General features: G+C 45.4%; 1 protein-coding gene across 1 annotated transcript in view; it reads right to left on the bottom strand.

Moving 5' to 3' along the window:
* The window catches only part of LOC310855129 (cadherin-8-like), a gene marked incomplete at both ends in the record, with an annotated part of 201425 nt that overhangs the window by 31177 nt on the left and 154228 nt on the right, over positions 1-16020 (bottom strand). The window contains 3 exons of the mRNA XM_083760020.1: positions 2422-2669; positions 12101-12288; positions 13077-13244. Of these exons, the coding sequence (XP_083616146.1) occupies positions 2422-2669; positions 12101-12288; positions 13077-13244 (604 nt within the window). The remainder of the gene's footprint in view (positions 1-2421; positions 2670-12100; positions 12289-13076; positions 13245-16020) is intronic.

Genomic DNA, 16020 nt, shown 5'->3' with positions numbered 1-16020 from the left:
TCAATGTTTTCACTTAAGTAAAAGTATCAATACAGCACTGTATGGACATACTCCGTTACAAGTGAAAGTCTGGAATTCAATATATTACTTAAGTAAAAGCACAAAAGTATTTGTATGAAAATGTACTTGAATGCCAAAAGTAAAAGTATACTAAATGTGCAGAATGTCAAAAGTAAAAGTATACTTATTGTGCAGAATGTCCCATTTCAAGTTTTCAAGTGTATAACGTGTATAGCCGATCGACAAGCTGTGGCGTTTTATGTGTTAATTACACAGTAGGCCTACTTAAGAGAATGTACTTTCCACCACTTCTAAAACACGATGGCGGGAATGGGACGGAGGAATGAACTGCACTCGCCACAGCCAATCTGTCGCAGTAGTGGTGGAAAGTATAAGTACATTTACTCAAGTACACTTTTGAGATACTACTTTTGCTTGAGTATATATTACCGAGGCCTGGGCCGTGGCTCAGCGGTCCAGGCACCTTGGCCGGTAGACCGAGTCTGGCAGTGTGCCGCGGGTTCGACTCGGCCCTTACTGCATGTCACTCCCCCATCTCTCTCCCCCATTCCCTGTCAGCCTACTGTCTGTCTCTCTATACAAATATAAAATAAAGGCAAAAGCCGCAAAAAAAAAAGAGTATAATTATTACCGAGCAAACTCAAGTTTTTTGCATCCTTTATACTACTTTTATTTTACTAACACTTATTATTTACAATTATTTGACTGATTTAGTTACAGGTTACTTTGAATATATATAGGTTATAAAATGGTAAATGGTAAATGGTGCATTTATATAGCGCCTTTATCCAAGGCGCTTTACAGAGATTGTGCATTACATTCACCCATTCATACACCGATGGCAGCGGAAACCATGCAAGGCACCAACTAGCACATCAGGAGCAATTAGGGGTTCATTGCTCAAGGACACTTCGACAGTAACTCTGGGGGAGCCCGGGTTTGAAATGGCAACCTTGCGGTTACCATGCAGGCACTCTACCCCTGAACAACCGCCGCCGCCGTTATTAATATTATTATTAAATATAACATTTTAAACCCAAATCTATACGTTGGCCAATCGGAAATAGCCGATCTACAAGCACTTTGATCGTAAATCTGCTTTTTCAAAAGAAGTTTAATTGGCAAATTATGGAAATTTGAGTACTTTCACTTTTGTACTACAATAACATGTTGATGCCAATACGTTTGTGTTTTCACTGAATTGAATACAGGTGTTGTAAACTTGTAAACACAGTATTTCTACTTTGTTGTATTGTTACTTTTACAAACATCAGACTACTTCCACCACCGCTCTAGCGTGTGCCGCCAATGCAATTACAACACAACCTGTTGCATGTTGTCCCGGGAATGAATGCAGTCAGCGCCGAGTCACAAGAGAATTAATGAAAATGCCAAGGTGGAGGCAGAGAAATTGCCTGTGTAACCTATCCTCAAGGTGCCCTTGTGGTATTTCCAAGAATAAGTCAAACACAAAGTGGAGAAATACAGGGTAGAAAAAGAGAAAGTTATAATGTTGCCACATGTCTCCAACTCAATGTCCACCTTTTCTCCACCTTCAATCGTGCCATTTGCGGGGGGACAAGAGCAGTCGTTGACTCTATATAATATGCCAGAAATGGCGGCCGCCGACTTCAAAAGGTCAGGAGTATCGAAGACGTAATAATTGCACGCGCCGACCTTTTGTAATAAGCGGAGCTAATTACGGAATGCTGAAGAAAAGACGTAGAAATGATAGCCTGTCCCGGACAAATCACTGAAATATTCATAATACACTTATCAGCACTGCTAAAAGGCTATCAGCCATGCTGAAGGATATCAGCCAATGCTAATGGCCTAGCTAGACTTTGTCCCGGTATTGTTCTGATCAGGGGGTCATCGCATCCTCGCTTGTGGTGGACATTTTTGTCATAATTCCATTTCGGGCACGGACATACAACATGAGTGTACAATATTGTCACCAGAAACACATAAAGAGCAATATATAGCCCTGAAAGAGTGTTCAATTGCAACCAAGGGAGTAATTTTATTTGCAAGGACCCCCCATCCTTGCAAATAAAATACTTGAGACCACTACTAGTGGACTCCTAATGTGCCATGGTGTCGTAGTAAATGTGTCATAAGGTCCTTTCAAAACGGGCAGCGATGAACACGCCTAGTAAATCATTTTCAATGAGCAGTCGAGGGGTGACAAGTGTATTTACGTGAGTGCGGTCCCGTGAAATTGTCGCTCGGATGCTTGTTTCGTGCACTCGCCCGCGACTGCCCCTCTTGAGCAGACCTACAGCGAACCTGGCGTTGATCGTCTACTGTATATTCTGAAGAAAACTTGACATTCACTAATTGGGTTTAATGATCAAAATTACAAAGTTATGTAAAAAGAAAATCTGGGTCTCTTCTTACCTGACCTGGCTCCTGGTGACATCCGGGTCTCGGGCCGTGACGGCACCGATCATGGTGTTGACGGCGGCGTTCTCGTTCACCTCGAGCACATACGTGGGCCGGGAGAACACGGGCGGCTCGTCTGAGTCCTCCACCACGACCTTGACCGTGGCCGTGTCCTTGAAGGGCCCGCCGCTGTTGGGCTCGAAGCGGAGGTTGGTGGCCTCCACCTTCAGCGTGTAGGTCCTCTTGGTCTCGAAGTCTAACAGCTGTGCAGCAAAAGGTAAGCGATAAGGAGAAGATCAGTGCTGGTGGAATAACAAGAATGACTCAGTCATAACTGCCAGGTGCAGAAAACTCTCGTTTATGAACATCTATACAGTATGATCAGTTTGAGTGCCGTAGACTCTGCCTCAGCTCACAGCTTCACGTTGCGGTGTTCAGACTATGGTTGTTAGGTCATTCAGACTATGGGTGTTATGTCATTCAGACTATGGGTGTTATGTCATTCAGACTATGGGTGTTATGTCGTTCAGACTATGGGTGTTATGTCATTCAGACTATGGGTGTTATGTCATTCAGACTATGGGTGTTATGTCATTCAGACTATGGGTGTTATGTCATTCATAGGGGATTCACACTGAGACGGACTGAATCCGTTTCATTGGAACTGTTTCCGAATACGGTTGCCTGGTCCGTAGCATAACACACTTTAATCCTCCTGATGACGGTGTGCTTGATGGCTGGCGCGCCCGGACACTGACCATCAACTGTGCGACATTGTCTGAAATAAATCCAGACACACTGAATTGCATTGCCTCTTTGGCTTTTTGCCGTTATACTACTTCACTGTCAGCCTGCCTGCTATTCACTGTGTCAGTCAGTTCTGTGCTCCAGTGTATTAGTTTGCTGTGGATTCTACTTTAGCATTATTATTATTTTGTTTTACTTTGGAAACTGTGCCAAGCAAAGCCCAAGAGCCACGTGTAGTCCGCAGAATAAGATCAGCGCGCACTACGGTGCTGCGTGTATAAAACAGGAGAAGGGCGGCGTTGAGAAATGCGCTGGTGTTACGCGTCGTGCAGCGGCTGTGTTTTTTTTTGTTGACGCTTGGCTCGTCGACTAGAGATAATGTCACGTTCTTTAAAAAAAACAGTCCACTTCCTTCTTTAGGTACGCATGCATTCACATTGGAACGATCCGTATCTGAATACACTTCAACGGTCCAGAGACCCGCCCCCCATGCGGTCCCGGGGACGGTTGGGCGATCCGCTCCCGGGAACGGTACGCATCATTCACACTACCACAACATCTGCCAAGTGGTCCCGAGTGCGCACCCGGGACCATAGTGTGAATCCCCTATTAGACTATGGGTGTTATGTCGTCCAGACTATGGGTGTTATGTCGTTCAGACTATGGGTGTTATGTCGTCCAGACTATGGGTGTTATGTCGTTCAGACTATGGGTGTTATGTCGTTCAGACTATGGGTGTTATGTCGTCCAGACTATGGGCTGTATTCTGCGTGTCTTAAGTACCAGGTCTTATTACCTAACTTGAGTAAACTAAAGACCTGGAGGCGTGATCAATGCCATTTGGCTATTCTGAGTGGCCAAAGAGCATTGATCATGCCTCCAGGTCTTTAGTTTACTCAAGTTAGGTAATAAGACCTGGTACTTAAGACACGCAAAATACAGCCCTATGGGTGTTATGTCATTCAGACTATGGGTGTTATGTCGTTCAGGCTATGGATGTTATGTCGTTCAGACTATGGGTGTTATGTCATTCAGACTATGGGTGTTATGTCATTCAGACTATGGGTGTTATGTCATTCAGACTATGGGTGTTATGTCATTCAGACTATGGGTGTTATGTCGTTCAGACTATGGGTGTTATGTCATTCAGACTATGGGTGTTATGTCGTCCAGACTATGGGTATTATGTCATTCAGACTATGGGTGTTATGTCATTCAGACTATGGGTATTATGTCATTCAGACTATGGGTGTTATGTCATTCAGACTATGGGTGTTATGTCATTCAGTCTATGGGTGTAATGGGTAAATTAGAGGCAGCCTAGAAACGAGGCGGCCAATCATGAATAAGCGTCACTACGGTCGCTTTTCAAGCACCTGGCAAAAAGTATACATTCACATACAGACTTGTGTCATCAGGGGCGTCAATATAGCCCGGGGGTGGAGCTATAGGGGACAGTTCCAAGTTCTCCCAACCGGAATAAACAGTGGGGTGTTGGGTTTTCAAACAGAGATTTAAAAGTAATTTTTAAGTAGGCGTCATGGCTTGCCAGATCACAGGCACAGATCCTTGTTGCCACTTGACAAGGAACGCTACTTTAGAAAATGAAACAAGCTAGAGGCAGATTGGAATGTTTTCCTTGACTGCTGGACATGATCCAACACAACACAATGGCATGATATATTCGCATGGTAAGAGACATGATCAATGAAACTTATCATAATATATATTTTAAAAAGCCATTAATCCATCAGTGATAGAACACCTTTTAGTGAATTCCAAGTATAGGCTACACCATTCGTTTGGAAGTGGGGTATCATTATGCAGTTTATACACACAACACAAGCCAAACGAAACCCCCGCACACTCGTTACACATCCATCCGTCTGGCCGGCCATATACGAGTCAAAATTGCAAAACAAAATGAACCCCAAAAAACTTGATGAAGTTGTGCTCTGTGAAAATACATACATGTGCATCTTCACATTGAGCCTGGTTGACAATTCAAAGCAGGAGAAGGGGAACGAAAAAAAGAAAAAGAAAAGCATGAATTATTAGCAATAACCACAACTTTACCCCAGGGAGTCTGTGTATGTGTTTGTAATAATATCTAGCCTTGTGCTAACATGTGGCATCTGTTCTGGGGAAGACAAAGACATGGTTGCTAATCATAATCACTCATAATAAATGTGATTTGCATGTTTACCCTACCTGAGCATATCATTTCCATGCTTCTATAGTTATACCATGCAGGGAAATGGTGTTCCGTCTAATGCTCTGAATGTGAGTAGATTATGTTAAGCTTTTATCACTGTCTGTCACGACAGATGACAACCGTTTAAGCCCACGGCTGTCAGTAAAAAGGTGTAATTTTCCCAGACAGATCCATAACATTTTCTACAGCCTTACAAATTGGGAGAACACACCTCTCTTTAATTGTAACATGAAAGCTATGTCTGCTATACGCCACGGACATACTTATTTTACCCCACGGCTCGTCATTAATATTTGTAAAATGTAAAAAGAATTCACAGTATTACCCTCTCTGAGTCTCGGACACCCGGACTGTCACATTTTTATTCAGAGTCACCCCTGGTCGCTCTCGTGCTACTAGAATAATGGGATCAAGTCGCTCCCATGCTCCATAACCGGGGATTTATAGGGAAATCTAAAAACTGGGCCTTGCCGCTTGGGGGGATAAGAGCTGGGAGAGAGAGCCCATGCAGCTGTGGAAGAGATCCTTGACTGCTGGTGGAGAGGAGAAGGTGAGGAGGGGTGGTGTGGGGGGGGGGGGCTGCAAGATCTCAGGGGGTCTGAGATCCTGGCAGTCGCACCAGAGCAGAGACAAGAGACCCTGCAGGCAGCCCTCTCTCTCTGATCCGAGACACCACCCCCCAAACCCACCCCCCCCCCCCCCCCCCCTCCCGCCATAACCCTCACCACCCTCCCACGTACAGTATATACTGTGCGTCACAGTCGTGATGCATTATTTGTGAGCTTGTAGATCGGCTATTTTCAAATTGCCAAAATGTATACAGGCCTATAGGCTGAAGTGGTTAATGTACAGTATGTTTTGTAATAATTATCAAAATCACCTACGTAGTAGGCTAACTAGTAACTAAAGTTTTCAAATAAATGTAGTGGAGTAAAAGTACAATAATTTGCACGCACGCACGCACGCATGCATGCACGCACGCATGCACAGACAATCAAAAGCGAGCACTTACGCCTTGCTGCTGTTGCTAATAATGTTGCACTGCACAGTTAGTGCTGGTTAACATTGGGTCTACAAATGTTACACTGTCCTCTGACATCATGTGGATATTACTGTGGTAATTGAAGATGAAAACAGCAAATGGTACAGTAGCCTATTATTACTTGAGTCTTAGGCACACAAATCGCTCATTTGGGCACTTGCTTTGTGTCCTCTGGATTAAGAGTGTCTGCTAAAATGCCTAAATTGTAAATTGTGTTCTCTGCATGCTCCTCCCTGCCGCTCTGTCTGTCTGTCTCTTTTTAAATCTTGCATGCCAATGGCAATCAATGACAAGAAGAACAGTCAACATATTTAAATTGTTCATTATTAACTTGTGTTGAGATGGGAGAGAGAGAGAGAGAGAGAGAGAGAGAGAGAGAGAGAGAGAGAGAGAGACAACACAAAATATCTTCGACAAAAAAGAAGAAAAAAAAGGGCTCAAAGCACATCCCGTTTTGAGCTGGCCAGATCGCAGGCAGAATATATATATAGGGATGCTGGGAGTTTAGTTTGAGTGGTTAAAACCCAAGTGCAGATTGATTAGAGAGGAAGAGCAGAGGCGTTGGCGACGTCCGATCCATCCCAGGGTCTTAATCCCAGTCATTTACCCCTCGCCAAGCATGCAGCTTCACTGGACCCACAAGCACGGGGTTAAGTGCTAGTGCCCAAGGGCACGTTGGCAGTCGTTGTTAACAGAGGAGAGAAGGATAGTCATTAGTGTCCTTCACCATGATATTCCCAGATGGTCAGAGGGAAACAAATTGCCATGTTGTTCAGTCACAAACGTTGCAGCTCTCTCTAACCTTGAGGCGAGCGTTGTCTGATAATAGTAGCACGCTATGTGTGTTGTAAAGTCAATGAAACAACAAGTGTTCATCAGATAATTGAAAAGGCATAGCCGTGGCAATTACTCATATTCCATCTGCGGACAGCAAACTAATTATACGACTACACAATAAAACAACGACTTGGCCAGCCTTGGTCGTCATGGCTATAACCTAATTCTCCTAGATTTCAATGACAAATGCAATTTTCACACACTAGTGGTGTATTTTCTATATATGATACTGTGTTAATGCTGTCCTGATGATAACAAAAAAACATAAAAAATGAATGAATGTATAACTATTTTGGATCAGGCCACAAGATCCTCTATATATTTCCCTCAACACCGGAGAGTGTGAAATTCATATTTGAAAGCCATATCACATTTTAATAACAATATTAACCTGTGAGTAAGTTTATACAAGGCCACATCTCAAGGACAACTCTGCGGAATCAAATTGAGATTTCACAGTGGGGCATCGACGACAGCAAAGCACGCACGCACAAACACACGCACGCATGCGCACACACGCATGCGCACACGCACATGCACACACACACACACACACACACACACACACACACACCACGCACACTACTTTGACATGCATGTTCTGCCCGTGTATATTAAGTCTCATGCTGCACATTCTCCGCTTGAAAGAACATGTTTGCATATATTGAAGCTCAAACGTGGTGATTGATAGACGCACGTCCCTAAGTCTTAAATCATGGCCGGGGGTTCAGTGTCTGGAACTATAGCGTTATGCATCACTCGGATGCAGAGTGGCACTGCGTCCTAATGCGGGCTGACAAGGACCTCAAGGACGTCGACTGTGTGACTTTGTCAGAGGGAGAACAATGAAGTGCGTGGGAGAGAGGGAGGAGGAGGAGGAGGAGGAGGAGGAGGAATGTATATGAGCTAAAGTGATCTGCCGGGAGTAAAACTCACTGCCACTGCTAAAAGAAAAACAATGAGTGTTTGGGGGAGGGAGAACAAACGCGACACAGAGTCATAAAATCTGTACGTGTTGACAGAGCAAATGTCAAACGTGTTAGTTCCTTTTTGCCAAAGCTTTTAGAGTAGACAATCTCCTGTTCTGCTGCGGCATGGGGAGAGACACTGCTCTCTCTCTCTCTCTCTCTCTCTCTCTCTCTCTCTCTCTCTCTCTCTCTCTCTCTCTCCCTCTCCCTTTATCTCTCATGCTCTCCATGGTCCTGGAACTGTTGCCCATGCCTCGCTGCAAAGCCCAGACAGATGATAATTTGCAAGGAAAACACAGGAAAAGAGAACTAGCACTGCACTGTCTGCACACCAGACGATGCTAACTCAAGTTTTAACGAGCTCCAAGGAAAGTGCCGGTCGTCCCGTTGTTTTTGTATATTCCGGCCAATTACGCCCGGACCATCCCGCGAGGATGGAAAACGGTGTTATAACGGTGAACTATACCTCACATTAGTATGCACTTTCTTTCTCCTGTGCCAACAGCTATGGATCTATAGACTATGCAGTCTAAACACGGCGTGCAAATTATGAAACATCCTTTGCGGCAAGGTTAAAACATATTGATCCGACTAGCAACAGGAGGAGAGGCAACAAACCAGGGGGGAGAGGCTCTTTTTATTGTTTGCGGTTTAAGCTTTTTATCTGCCGGGCCCCAGGCTTGTCGAGGGAGGAGGACTGGTAGGGATGCTGAGCCGCTCTCTCCCCCTCCGCCCAGCCGACAACTGAACTTTGATGTCTCTAAATGGGCTCGTCGTGTATACATACTGATTTGATGCTATAAAGACTTGCGGGAGATCGGAGAATGACAGAGCCCAGCCGGGCTCTGAGGTGTGGGGGGAGGGGTTGAGGGGAGGTTGTTGGCAACAGTTTTATACCACGAGAGAGTATTTCTCTTTTCATGTATTGGGGAGGTAAATGCCCCCCACCACTCGCCTCGCCTCGCCTCCCTTGCACACACGCACGCACGCACGCGCGTTATTCATTTAAATTTGTATTTATTTGCCTCACTCAGCGGTCGGTGTAACACGTGGCTTATGAAGCGCGGCTCCTGGTGGGACCTCATGGAGATGAAATTGGCCGTGTGTAAAAAAACGGCAACTCCTCCAGAGCCTGCCCTGCCCGGCGTGGAGCTCCACACAGTCATCACTAGAGGAGGAGCTCCACACAGTCATCACTAGAGGAGGAGCTCCACACAGTCATCACTAGAGGAGGAGCTCCACACAGGCATCACTAGAGGAGCTCCACACAGTCATCACTAGAGGAGGAGGAGCTCCACACAGTCATCACTAGAGGAGCTCCACACAGTCACCACTAGAGGAGGAGCTCCACACAGTCATCACTAGAGGAGGAGGAGCTCCACACAGTCACCACTAGAGGAGGAGGAGCTCCACACAGTCACCACTAGAGGAGGAGCTCCACACAGTCATCACTAGAGGAGCTCCACACAGTCACCACTAGAGGAGGAGCTCCACACAGTCATCACTAGAGAAGGAGCTCCTCACAGTCATCACTAGAGGAGGAGCTCCACACAGTCATCACTAGAGGAGGAGGAGCTCCACACAGTCATCACTAGAGGAGGAGGAGCTCCACACAGTCATCACTAGAGGAGCTCCACACAGTCATCACTAGAGGAGGAGCTCCACACAGTCATCACTAGAGGAGGAGCTCCACACAGTCATCACTAGAGGAGGAGTTGCTCCACACAGTCATCACTAGAGGAAGAGGAGCTCCACACAGTCATCACTAGAGGAGGAGGAGCTCCACACAGTCATCACTAGAGGAGGAGGAGCTCCACACAGTCATCACTAGAGGAGGAGGAGCTCCACACAGTCATCACTAGAGGAGGAGCTCCACACAGTCATCACTAGAGGAGGAGCTCCACACAGTCATCACTAGAGGAGGAGCTCCACACAGTCATCACTAGAGGAGGAGCTCCACACAGTCATCACTAGAGGAGGAGCTCCTCACAGTTATCACTAGAGGAGGAGCTCCACACAGTCATCACTAGAGGAGGAGCTCCACACAGTCATCACTAGAGGAGCTCCACACAGTCATCACTAGAGGAGGAGGAGCTCCACACAGTCATCACTAGAGGAGGAGCTCCACACAGTCATCACTAGAGGAGGAGCTCCTCACAGTCATCACTAGAGGAGGAGCTCCTCACAGTCATCACTAGAGGAGGAGCTCCACACAGTCATCACTAGAGGAGGAGCTCCACACAGTCATCACTAGAGGAGGAGGAGCTCCACACAGTCATCACTAGAGGAGGAGGAGCTCCACACAGTCATCACTAGAGGAGGAGGAGCTCCACACAGTCATCACTAGAGGAGGAGCTCCACACAGTCATCACTAGAGGAGGAGCTCCACACAGTTATCACTAGAGGAGGAGCTCCTCACAGTCATCACTAGAGGAGGAGCTCCACACAGTCATCACTAGAGGAGGAGCTCCACACAGTCACCACTAGAGGAGGAGCTCCACACAGTCATCACTAGAGGAGCTCCACACAGTCATCACTAGAGAAGCTCCACACAGTCATCACTAGAGGAGCTCCACACAGTCATCACTAGAGAAGCTCCACACAGTCATCACTAGAGGAGGAGGAGCTCCGCACAGTCATCACTAGAGGAGCTCCACACAGTCATCACTAGAGGAGGAGCTCCTCACAGTCATCACTAGAGGAGGAGCTCCTCACAGTCATCACTAGAGGAGGAGCTCCTCACAGTCATCACTAGAGGAGGAGCTCCTCACAGTCATCACTAGAGGAGGAGCTCCTCACAGTCATCACTAGAGGAGGAGCTCCACACAGTCATCACTAGAGGAGGAGCTCCACACAGTCATCACTAGAGGAGGAGCTCCACACAGTCATCACTAGAGGAGGAGCTCCTCACAGTCATCACTAGAGGAGGAGCTCCACACAGTCATCAGCACCACTAGTGTGTCTGATTATGAAAACCCCCAGAAGTGTATCTCTATCTCTCTCCTCAGAGACATAATGTGTCTTTTTTGTTTTATTCCACAGTGACATCAGCTCTGCAGTGGCACTCAGCCAGGCGGGGATACATTGAACCATACTATTGATTGAAATGGTTGAAATGTACCTACAGTGGGAAAGGAGGGAGGCTTTAATTACAACATATAGGACTCCCATTAGTCATTTTCACATCTCTGTTTTCACGTTGAAAATATCTATAATGAGTTGCATGGACAATGGTAATCTTTTAATTAGAACAAAATGCTCCTTCTTTTGAATGTTCCAGACTAATTTCAAGCTGCGTGTCTAGAGCAAATGTACAATGCCACAACGTTGATTTGTCAAAGCTATCGATTTAATAAAGTTGTAACCTTAATTAGTATTACTTTTAAAAAGTTTATTGGCTCTAATCGTTTTATGTTTAAGAGAGTCCTTGATAATATTTTTTTTTCTCTCTTTCTTTCTTTCAACATACATACAATGCACAATTCCACAGACCGATTTGATGCTTTTTAACAAAGAAATATTATCATACAGCACAGGGATTGCCTCTTATTCCAGAAAAAGCAGAAGGTAGATTAGTAGTTAAAAGGTAGAAATGTTTAGAAATAGTAGTAGTACACTTAAAGCCTATGTTAATTTAATGAATACAGTTTAATTGTGTCCAATCAGTACATTAGAGTATATGCTAATATAAATGATACAATTTGTATTTGTCTTCTATTGAGACATGTAGATCGAGTCAATTGGTCATGTGATGTCTCACCTACACGACTCAAATCATGAGTTCAATTCAGCGATTCAATTCACCCCGCGAGCAGAGAAGGAGCCAAGAACACAAGGGCCCATAAAATGAGTGAGTGTCTGCCTTTTGAAGGAGGGGCATCATACCTTCTTCAGTTTGAGAATCCCCTCTTGAGTCTGAGTGTCCGTGGCAATCTCAAACATGCCCCGCTCGTCTCCGTCGATGATGCTGTATGTGGACTTGGCGTTCTCTCCGATATCTCTGTCGTTCGCCCTCACCTTGCCTCCGGCCTTCCCGACCGCCAGGTCCTCTGGGATCACAAACTCATAGAGGCCTGCACACACACACACACACACACACACACACACACACACACACACACACACACACACACACACACACACACACACACACACACACACACACACACACACACACAAGAGCGAGTCTTTATAAATAAACATGTGACAAGACCATCGATTTAAAAGCAATGGTGGCTGGAGGTGCTCACTGATGTTTCCCTTAACTATAGCATTCTCTCTAGAAGTATACAAAGCTGCATTCCACACACTTAACACAAATAAAACTCTTATCACCATACATCATCATCATCATCATCATCATCATCATCATCATCATGCATTATCATACATCACAATCCGTGCTCAAATCATCACAAAGGTCATTCTGGCCAATCACTTTTGACGTCTTCACATCTCTGCCCTCACTATTATCTTCAATACTGTGCTCATCCAATCAAATCATCGGTATGGGATGATCAGCCAATCACAAGCCAATGTTTGTGTTCACACAAACTCACAGAGCTGGGCATAGGGAGGTTCTAGTGCCCCTCAAAAGTGTTATTAACCAATCTGTTTGTTATGAAAATGCAATAGAACTAGACCAGCTATGGTGGATGCAATTGGTCTAACCTGCTTTAGATCCTGTGGGCGGACAACTAATGGTTGAGATGAGGCAGCTCAAAATGAAATATATTCTCCACCGAATTGGGCTTTGATGTATTACGTCCGTGAGGGGGACATACAGATTAAAATTCCACGGGTATATAGGACATTTCATACAGGGAATTGCAAGCTTTATAGGAGAAGGAACTCTTCTTACTTTTAGAGAACTTGGGTGGGTTGTCGTTGACGTCGGTCAGCGTGACAGTGACCGTGGTGGTCCCGGACAGGCCGCCCATGTGACCGCCCATGTCCTTGGCCTGAATGACCACCAGGTACTCCTCCCTCATCTCCCGGTCCATTCCGTGCAGGGCGATCTTAATGGTGGCTGGAAGTGGAGAGAAGAGACACAATTGAGCACAATTCACCTTTAGCAAAGCCCTGCCCTCACTTAGACACTCCCACTTGGACACTTTCCAGCAGGGCTCATTCATTCCAATGTAAATATCATAGATTTAAATGATATTTAATGATTAAATACCGTTTCATTTTTGGAACCAGACCTTCAAAATCTCTTCAAAATCTGTCAACAACGCCTGCCGTATGCACTATAAAAATATGTGTGTGATATTTCGTTTTTAAAACAATGTTTTATCATATAGGAAAACTATTGGTGGAGAGGTTTGTCTAACCCATGTTATGCTTAGCTGTGATTGGACCATAGCAGTTTGGGGAGGGGCTTAGCTATAGGTCAATTGTGAGCAAAACAAGTCAATGCTTTGGCACAGTACAATTTACAATTTACAATTTAGGCATTTAGCAGACGCTCTTAATCCAGAGCGACAGTGTTAACATAACACTGCCGGTCATGATCGGGGGCACTATAGAATAGGAACACTATGGTTATGGTGATTGAACTGGTGACGTGGTCATTAAAGATGGAATGGCGTGATTTCCCCCCCTAAAAGGAGAAAGATTTATTTCAAAAAAGTGTACAGAAAGTGTTAAAATTATGTTTTTATGGGGACACGCCCACCAGTTCATTAACTATGCCTGGTTTTGGCCTGGGCCGTGGCTCAGTGGTCCAGGCACCTTGTAGCACGAGTCTGGCAGTGTGCCGCGGGTTCGACTCCCGATCCCGACGGCCTTTACTGCATGTCACTCCCCCATCTCTCTCCCCCATTTCCTGTCAGCCTACTGTCTGTACCTCTATAAAAAATATAACATAAAGGCGAAAGCCGCAAAAAAAACAAAAACAAAAAACTATGCCTGGTTTTAAGGTGGTGGGTGGTGATCCACCTGAACTGAAGCCGCACCCACAGCTGTTGTATGATAAAGGGGGAGGGGTTAGGGGAGGGGTTGATATTGTATAGTATTTTGTTTTCGATTAGGCCTTTTCACCCAATGCTTACAGATTGGCTATTTTCGGCAGACGGCACCATCTCACCACGGAGCTTAAATGAAGCACGTCAGGCTAGCCGCGGGGATGCCTGCGCACTCACACGCCTGTACGTACAATGAACGAGGAGGACATTCGTAACCTTCAGCACACTCCAAGCTCTACGAGAATGACGCAGCTTCCGTGCAAGAACAGTGACTCGACAAAAAAAACAATGCCTGCCTCGACATCAAACAAAACTGGAATGAATGAATCCGTGATCCATTTCATTGTCGAATTACGAGATCCGGTGTGACCATCACGGTGCTGTAGCCAGGGGAGTCGCGGCGAACGACGGCAGCGCCACTCGGCATCACAAATCAGCCGGCTTGTTTGTTTCTGAATGTGATGTTGTTCCACTGTCTAGTATAGTCATTTTGTATTCTGATTGAGTGCGAATTATGCCGGCTGCACGTCTCGAATAATCTTGCATATTGTATGCAGAACAGACCTTATTGACTGTGCCACGGCGCTGCATATGAAAAGGGCTCAGCAGCAGCAACGGCGTGTATACGGATAATCCACTCAGGAAACAGAGGCCCACAGGATCATCAAATGAATATAAAAGCCCTCATAAAAACGCAAAGCTTTGGCATGACACCGACATGAGCCTCCGTCCCGAGCTTCTTCCCCCAGACAATGAGACTCAGCTGGGATATGATGAAAAATCATGGAAGCGTTATTATGATGTTGTTGTTGTTTTTAATTCCCTGCATTTATTTTTCCTTTTTTTGTTTTAAAGAGACTACACTTATAATGAATGGGGTTAGCTATAAGCGTATGCATCACAGGCAGCTGTTTGGGATTTGGAAAGAAGTGAAAGGCAAACTGTATAGTCTTTGGAAGCTATAACGTCCGGGGTTGAATTTGCTGAAGAGAGATACAGGATGGGGGGTGAGGGGGGTCCATGCCTCTGGGTTAGGTGAGGACAGTCATAATATGGAGATGGCCATATATGGTGCCGTGACGTGTCACAAGGCGTGATGCCACGAGGCGTGATGCCACGAGGCGTGACCATATATGGAGGCGTGATGTCATGAGACGTGAACATATATGGAGGCGTGATGTCACGATGCGTGACCATATAATTATGGAGGCATGATGTCACGAGGCGTGACCATATAGGCATGATGTCAAACACAAGGCGTGACCATATAGGGACGTGTGATGTCACAAGGCGTGACTAACTGACTGGAGAGGCAGGTTTTCATAGTAAATGTGACCTACGGTTGCAACAATACACTACTTTTGCACACTGCTGGGTCTTTGTTGCTGAAAGTTTAATTAATAATGGTGCTTATCTTCTTGTCCTTATACATTCATTAGATTTGATTAGATTAGTGCCATCCCTCAAGGTCAATAAATTATTCACTTCTTCACATTAACAATAGAACAACCAAGTGCCCTTGACAAAAAAAAAAAAATGATGAGGTTTTGGTGACCTGGGACGGCACCGATATATAAGCAGACACACTCTGTGGATAAACCAGTCCCATGATGACAGGACAATGTTGTTTACTTCCGGAAATAATGACTCAAGCCTTGAAATGTATAGACCCCGGCCTGGCTGTCCCCGTATGAATCCAATCCAGGAGGTGTGATATTGTTGCAGCCTGCTGTGCACGCAATAACCCGTGTGCAGCCAAAAAGGACAGGATGATGCCTTTGTTAAACCTTGGCCCATTTAGACCTGAGACAGATTCTACAAAATGTCTTCTAAATCATG

This window comes from Protomyctophum parallelum, assembly GCF_964188405.1.
Source record: "Protomyctophum parallelum genome assembly, chromosome: 2".
NCBI classification, from domain to species: Eukaryota; Metazoa; Chordata; class Actinopteri; order Myctophiformes; family Myctophidae; genus Protomyctophum; species Protomyctophum parallelum.
Note: the sequence above shows the minus strand (reverse complement) of the source record. Positions and strands in the feature narration are given on the sequence as shown.